The following is a 6,769-nucleotide window of genomic DNA, read 5'->3' on the forward strand; positions in this document are numbered from 1 at the left end:
TTAGGTTAAATCATACTGACTTTGAACTTACTGAGATTTTCTGACGGTGGGATTAAAGGTTGGTGTCACCACGCCCTGCTCTAACTACTTAAATGCAGCCCAGAAGAGGGATTCCCATAGTGCTCTGCTACATCCGGCTTACAAAGTGGTTAAATTAGCGGCTCCCACCTCCCAGTTCCTCAGACTCGAGCAAATTCAGCTCCTCTCCACTTCTATTCCCTGAGCTCGGACTGGAAGCCTTAGTCTGGCCCAACTCAGGTGTGTTAACTCCGCCCTCACTCCGAGATTGGGCCCCAGAGGTGGAGGGAAGTTGGAAAGGTCGTTCCCTGCACACGGAAGCTCAGTGACCCCTTGCCAGGATGCCGGACGCCTGGGTCCCGGGCTTCATTTTCACCCTGCTCTTCGGCCTACTCTCCACCAATCTCCAATGTGTAAGCGCCAACGAGGTAAGCAAGACTTCTGAGCCTTTTCTCCCTGCATTACCTTGGCGGGAGTTCCTTGTAACCACTGGCAATTAGCAACTTCCTTTCTGTTTTGCTTGGGGAATGTGGAGGTAGGGACCTCGGAGGGAGGCTCTGGGAAAACCTGGGTCGCTAGACTTGGTCGAGTTGTGTTTTTAGTGGATCTGACTCCACCCACAGCCCTGAGTGGGAATTTTGACCCTCGTTTTTGTCGTGGCTTGTCTTATTAGCTTCTCTGTGTACGGCTGAGGAACCTGAGGTCTCATGTGTCTGGGCTAAGTGGCTCTCCTTCCCTGTTCTCCGTGACTGGAGAATATACCTTGGGGGAGTATATCAGCCCTCTCTGGGACTTTTCATAAGTGTACTAGGGAAGAGGAGGCTCTTGATTCGTTCACGCTTGTCCTCAGAGGACTCCTGACTTCCTTGACCTGGGCTGGGTGGCTTCTGGCTTGTGATCCAAGCAGGCAAGGTTTTGAGGGCTGCCCCAAACTCTTGTTTCTCTTAGTATCTTGGAGTTCCTGCAAACTGAGAGGTGGTCAAATAAGTCTTTGTTTTGTTTTTCGAGACAAGGTTTTTCTGGGTAGCTTTGGCTGTCTGGTACTCTCTAGACCAGGCTGGCCTCGTACTCAGAGATCTGCCTGCCTCTGCCTTAAAAATTAATAATTTACAATCTTAGTTGAGAATCTGTTGGGTTGGGGGTTAGGGGTGAAGACCCAAGCCTGCTCCTCAGAGCAGTTAACCGGATGTTTGGAATTGAAGCTCTCCGTCCAAAGACACGCGTGAACCCAGGTTCAAGGCATTCTTTTCACTTTTGGACACCAGCCTCCTTTGTTGACCCCTCTCTGCAGTCCCAAGTATAGGCATTGTCAGTCTCCCCCCAGTAAAAGCTAATATACCCCACGTTAAATCCCATTCTATGCTAACTAAAACTCGGGCTCCTAACCATCCCATATCAAACCACTCCCTGGTTAAGATGGGAAGGGGATAGTCCTGGTTCAGGTTTGTGTGTCTTCGTCCATTCCCCATCTCCCCCAGGGTTTCTCAGTAGCTATGGAGCCAGTCCTCTGTAGACCACGAGATTCGCCTACCTCTGCCCCCAGAGTCCTGGGATCAAAGGCGTGTGCCACCACCACCTGATCTGGTTCAGTTTATTTATTTATTTTGGTTTTTTGAGACAGGGTTTCGCTGTAGTTTTAGAACCTGTCCTGGAACTAGCTCTTATAGACCAGGCTGGCCTCGAACTCATAGAGATCCACTTGCCTCTGCCTCCCGAGTGCTGGGATTGAAGATGTGCGTCACCACTGCCCAGCTCTGGTTCAGTTTATTAACTTTCCTATTAAACCACTACTTTTTAAATTCTTACATAGTTCATCAACACACAGATTAGGCTGACCTTGAACTCAGCAGAGGTCTGACTTTGCTACCCCAGCCCTGGAACCAAAAGTGGATTGGAATTAAGGTGGGTGTGACCACTGCTTAAACTGCCTACGGAAACAAGGTGCTGGCAGTAGTTACTCAAGCCTTTAATCCTAGCCCTCAGGGCACAGAGGCGGGTGGGCCAAACTCTGAGTTCAAGGCCAGTCTGCTATAGCACTAGTTCCCGGACTACCAGGGTTACAAAGAGAAACCTTGTCTCAAAAAAAAAAAAAAAAAAAAAATGTAGTACAGGAAGAGGGGAGAGTCTGATGTTTGGAAGAGCAGGGGATGTGACTGAGTTCCTGGGCCCCTTGACTGTGTTGTGTTTTTGTTTTTGGCTGTCCTGAAACTCGCTTTGTTGACCAAGCTGGCTTTGAACTCAGAGATCCGCCTGGCTCTGCCTCCCAAGTGCTGGGATTAAAGGCGTGCGCCACACCACCTGGCTTCCCTTGCTGTGTCTTTAACTTCCTATACCTGTTCTCGCTAAACAACAGTGCTCCTGTGAGCTTGGAGAGAGGGAATGGTTCCCAGGGGTGACTGTCACTGGTGCCCTTGTCTTCACTCAGCCCATGAGATGCTATTGTACTGATCCTTAGCAAAGCCAAAAGCTGGCTGGCTTTCTATTCTTTATTTGTTGAGACAGGGTCTAACCCTGGCTGCCCTAGAAATTGCTATGTAGACAAAGCTGGCATCAAAATCCACCCACCTCTGCCTTTGGTGTGCTGGGATTAAAGGCAAGGACTGCCATGGCTGGCAATGGTTGTCATTTTAAGTGAGGTGGCCAGAGAGGTAAATTCCTTGAGGACACCTAAGAGATGAGCTTAGACACAGTAGAGCTATCAACAGGGTGGATTTCTGTATGGAGGCCCTGAATCTCCCCATGCAGGGACCTGTGGATGAATGGGCCAGTTTAGGGAACTCTTTAGAGATCTCTCTACCTGGGACGTGGGGTGCAAAGGGGGAGGAGCTTGGGTTGCTTTCTGGCGTTTTCTGGAGCCAGGCATCCACTAAAGGTGGCTTCCTGGGCCAATCCCCAACTGTGTGTGGCAGGGGGAATCAGCTGGGAGCCAGGTATAATGGTCCACACCTTTAATCCAGCAGTCTGGAGATAGGCAGGTAGATCTCTGAATTCCAGGCTAGCTAGGGCTATACAGTGAAGCCCCACTTGTCTCATAAAAAGGGGGTGAAGGAGCGAGGCATGGTAGTGCATGCCTTTATTTAATCCCAGCACTCAGAAGGCAGAGGCAGGCTCTAATCATTAACCCTGAACATGGAGCTGGAGGGAAGGAGAGACAGAGTCTGAGACCCACTGCCTGAGATGTCCGGATGGAGCAGTGTCTGAGACCAGCCTCCCATTCTTTTTGAAACAGGGTCTCTTGAATCCCACTCTGGCCTCACACTGGCTATGTAGCCTTGGATGCTTCTCCTGCCTTCTTGGGTTCTGGGATTTTGGACATGTACCACTATTGCTGGTTTATGCACACTCGATTTATTGTCATTGCTGGAAACTGAACCCAACACCTAAGTGTATACTGGGCAAGCAGTCTAAAGACCCAACGCCCAGTTTTTGAACTGTTTTCTGACTTTTGCTGTTTTTTTTCTCCTCCCACAGGTAATGAAATGTACCACCATGTAAGTATCAGACTTGGGCTATAGTTGTCAGTCAAGGCTTGGGGTAGAGGGAGTGGTGTGTGCTCAGATTATGCCTGGATAAGGAGACAGACACCTCCTCATTCAACCTACTTTTGTTGAAACCATAGCCCCTCTCCCACCTTCCAACCTTGGGAGCTGCATGACTGGAGCAGCTCTGGCTGCTGTTAATCCCCAACCTTTCTTGCCTGGAGGGTGAGTCAAAAGAGCAAACCCACACTTGAGCCCCATGCCTGCCCTGTAAAGTTAGTAGTATGATCATTCTGCCTGAGGAACAATGGTATACCCATTAAACTTAGGTCTCAAGTCTAGGCCCCCAGTTCCTGCCAGTAAACCCAGGACAGATCTGTACCCCATACCCACTAAGGGTGGCTTGCAACCTGAGCATTGGTGTCTGGGGAAACAAGGTCACCCTTTGATCTGACACTTTATGGTATCATCAATGTCTCCCCATCCCTATCTCTCTTGACCAGAAGCTGCCCCAAAGGATTCAGATGCTGTGACCGTGGATGCTGCCTAGAAAAAAAGATATTGGATCTTTCAAGTGAACCCTTCATGTAAGCCCAGGGTCAGCCTTTCTGGGCACTATTCACAGAGCGCTGGGTCCACCAAAAATAGAATGGGGGTGGGTGATGGAGAGGATGCGGCAAGGGGGAGTGGTCCAGGCACTCAGGGAGATGTTATCCGCTCCCCAGGGTCTTGTTCATCATTTTCATGGTCATGCTACCTCTCCTGTGCATCTGCGGCGTGGCGAGACACATTTGTCCTGCGTGTAGACCACAGCAGAGCCTCAGAGCGAATCATCAGACACCTCCAGAACCACCTTCCAATGCCCCGCTAGAGACTATGATCTGGGTCACCAACTTGGATCCCCCACCACCCTATAATCAGGTGGGTCTTTCTGTCCCAATGCCTAACTGGTTTCACGGCTCCCTAACCAACTTGTTGAAGTAATGGATTGGGGAGGGCTGCCAACCGACTTTGTCGTGCCTTACTCAGGCCCGAAGCAAACCCAGTACACACTTTTTCCCCGGCAGGTTGTTCCGAAGTCAACTCCCACAGAACCACCTCCTCCCTACAGCCTTGAGGCCCCTGTTGGCCAAGTGAGAAGCACAGCCTTTTGAGCTACCTCACCCCCGCAAACTTCTTGGATCAAGCCCAGGACTTCGGAGACTCTGGAATGACTTTCGTTGTGGGAGCTGAGCTGGAGCCATAGTCTCTGTCCCAACTCCCAAGCTAAAGATTGAGGGTGCCTGCCGTGGGGTGCAGGGAGATCATTACTGGCGGAATGCAGATCTTGACTGGACAGCTCGCTCTGCCGTCCTACAGAAGTATACTTCTGTGCCTGGAGGAGATTGAAGACTGAACTGCATGGACTCCGAGCCACCTTCCAACAATGCCTGCACAGACAGGCCTCCCACTGTGCACCTCCATAGCCACGCACAAATCCTTGCTAAAGTTTCACTGACTGCTCTTTCTCTGGCTGGGAAGTAGTGATGGAGATGAGCTCAGAGGCCAAACTCCAATCAACTCCTTCCAATGGCACTGGCCACCTGGGAGGACTATGCATCCAAGCTGTGAATGAGTGCTTTGACTTTAAGATCCCTGGGGCTTGCGGGTACTAAAGAAATGGACTGGAGAGCTCCCCCGTGTCCTGGTCTCTTCTGCTTTCTGGGAGATTAGAACTTGATAAACATGGGACTCTTAAGGGTGGTAGCATCCAGAAAACAGGCCTCTAGAAGGTAGGGTGGGGAGGGAGCCCGGAGATATGGTTAGACATCTGTGGAGGGAAGCCTACAGAATGTGTCCTTCCAGATCCTCTCCTGGAATCTGGAGGGAGAGGGGTGGCAGACCCCACTCTACTCTGAGCCCAGGTTTAGCCCCACCTACAATTAAACCCCTAATGGGGAAAATCTGTCCTGTGGCTGAGGAGCTGAACAGAACTCAGTCCTTGCAGGGCCTGCGTGGGGCACAGCTTGGAGCTCTCTGACTCACCCTCAGTTGGGGCAGCGAAGCTAGGTAGGTCCTGGTGCCAATGCTTGAGATTTGGCAGGGAAGCTAGGTACCTCCACCTCATCCTCCACTTCGCCATGTGTGCTGTGGTGGACTCAAGGCCAGCCTTCCTCCTCAGACACTAGAGAAGTCCCGCAGCTGACGTTTGACCTGCAGGAGGAGGTCACCTGCTTGTCATTGACTGCAGCAGTGGCGTGGCCTGAAGAGACCAGGGACTGAGATAGCTTATTTTATGACTTTTAATATTCATTGGATTTTCTGTGAGGGCATTGGGTCCCCTGGAATGGGCATTTAATAGGTGGTCGTGAGCTGCCATGTGGATGCTGGGAATTGGACCCACGTCCTGGAAGAACAGCCAGTGCTCTTCACAGGTGAGCCATCTCTCCAGCCTCCTGGAATGACTTCTATTGCCATTCCAGCGGTGGGAGTGGAAGAGTTGCCACCTTTTCAGAGGTGATCTTGCACTATCCATTCATGCCACCATGTACATATGTGTACTATGCCTGGCCTGGCATCCAGGATAAGTTCAGGCGCAATTCTACAGATAAGTCTGCAGAGGGGCCTACACACTGAATCTCATGGAGCTATGCCTCTCCTGGTGCACTGGGGTGGGTGGGGTGTGACAATGGTCCGTGGATCTATGGAAGCTTGCTCTGAAAGCCATGTGCACCCACACTAGCACCACCCATTCCCTAGGCACAAAGGATCTGCCATGCAGTCCTGTATCATGTCTGTCTTTTACTGTTGGGAGAAAAGGGAAATTCAGAGCAGTTTATTTTTTTAAATAAACTCTGCCATTATATATTAAATGTGTGTGTGTTTGTTTCTTTACATATCTATTAAGATCTAGAAGAGCCAGGTGCTGTCTCTTCTATTCCAGAATCTGAGGCAGGATTAAAGCCAGCTCTCATCTCAAAATTTCAAAGCTGGGATGGAGGCGGGGAACTGGGGATACACCTCAGTGGTAGAGAACTTGCCTAGCATAATCAAGTCCAAGTCCCCAGTTCCTGCCCCAAAAATTCTAGAAGGATATGAGCCACACAGCAGAGCTGCTGGGAGCAGTGTGCAGGCAGCTAAGTGTGGGGAGGATCCCCCCTTCTAGACAGTTTCTTTGTATAACCCTGGTTGTCCTGGAACTCTTGTAGACCAGGCTGGCCTCGAACTCACAGTGATCCACCTGCCTCTGCCTCCTGAGTGCTGGGATTAAAGGCATGTGCCACCACCGCCTA

At 50.7% G+C, this 6,769-nt stretch overlaps 1 protein-coding gene across 1 annotated transcript; it reads left to right on the plus strand.

Annotated features, from left to right (window-relative positions):
- The first annotated feature begins 359 nt into the window (after positions 1–359).
- Tmem92 (transmembrane protein 92) lies at positions 360–4,651 on the plus strand. The gene is made up of 5 exons (XM_042054872.1): positions 360–446; positions 2,764–2,948; positions 3,935–4,084; positions 4,223–4,418; positions 4,565–4,651. The coding sequence occupies exons 1-5, from the start codon at positions 360–362 to the stop codon at positions 4,649–4,651; spliced, it is 705 nt and encodes a 234-aa protein (XP_041910806.1).
- Positions 4,652–6,769: the final 2,118 nt, after the last annotated feature.

The sequence above is a fragment of the Arvicola amphibius genome, chromosome 4, assembly GCF_903992535.2.
Source record: "Arvicola amphibius chromosome 4, mArvAmp1.2, whole genome shotgun sequence".
In the NCBI taxonomy this organism is placed as follows: domain Eukaryota; kingdom Metazoa; phylum Chordata; class Mammalia; order Rodentia; family Cricetidae; genus Arvicola; species Arvicola amphibius.

Excerpts from the sequence above, each read along its gene's own strand:
- Tmem92 (XM_042054872.1), top strand. The coding sequence starts at position 360 with ATGCCGGACGCCTGGGTCCCGGGCTTCATTTTCACCCTGCTCTTCGGC. Across the intron at positions 447-2,763 it reads AATGTGTAAGCGCCAACGAG|GGACCTGTGGATGAATGGGC; the intron begins GTAAGCAAGACT and ends CTCCCCATGCAG. Across the intron at positions 2,949-3,934 it reads GGGAATCAGCTGGGAGCCAG|GTCACCCTTTGATCTGACAC; the intron begins GTATAATGGTCC and ends TGGGGAAACAAG.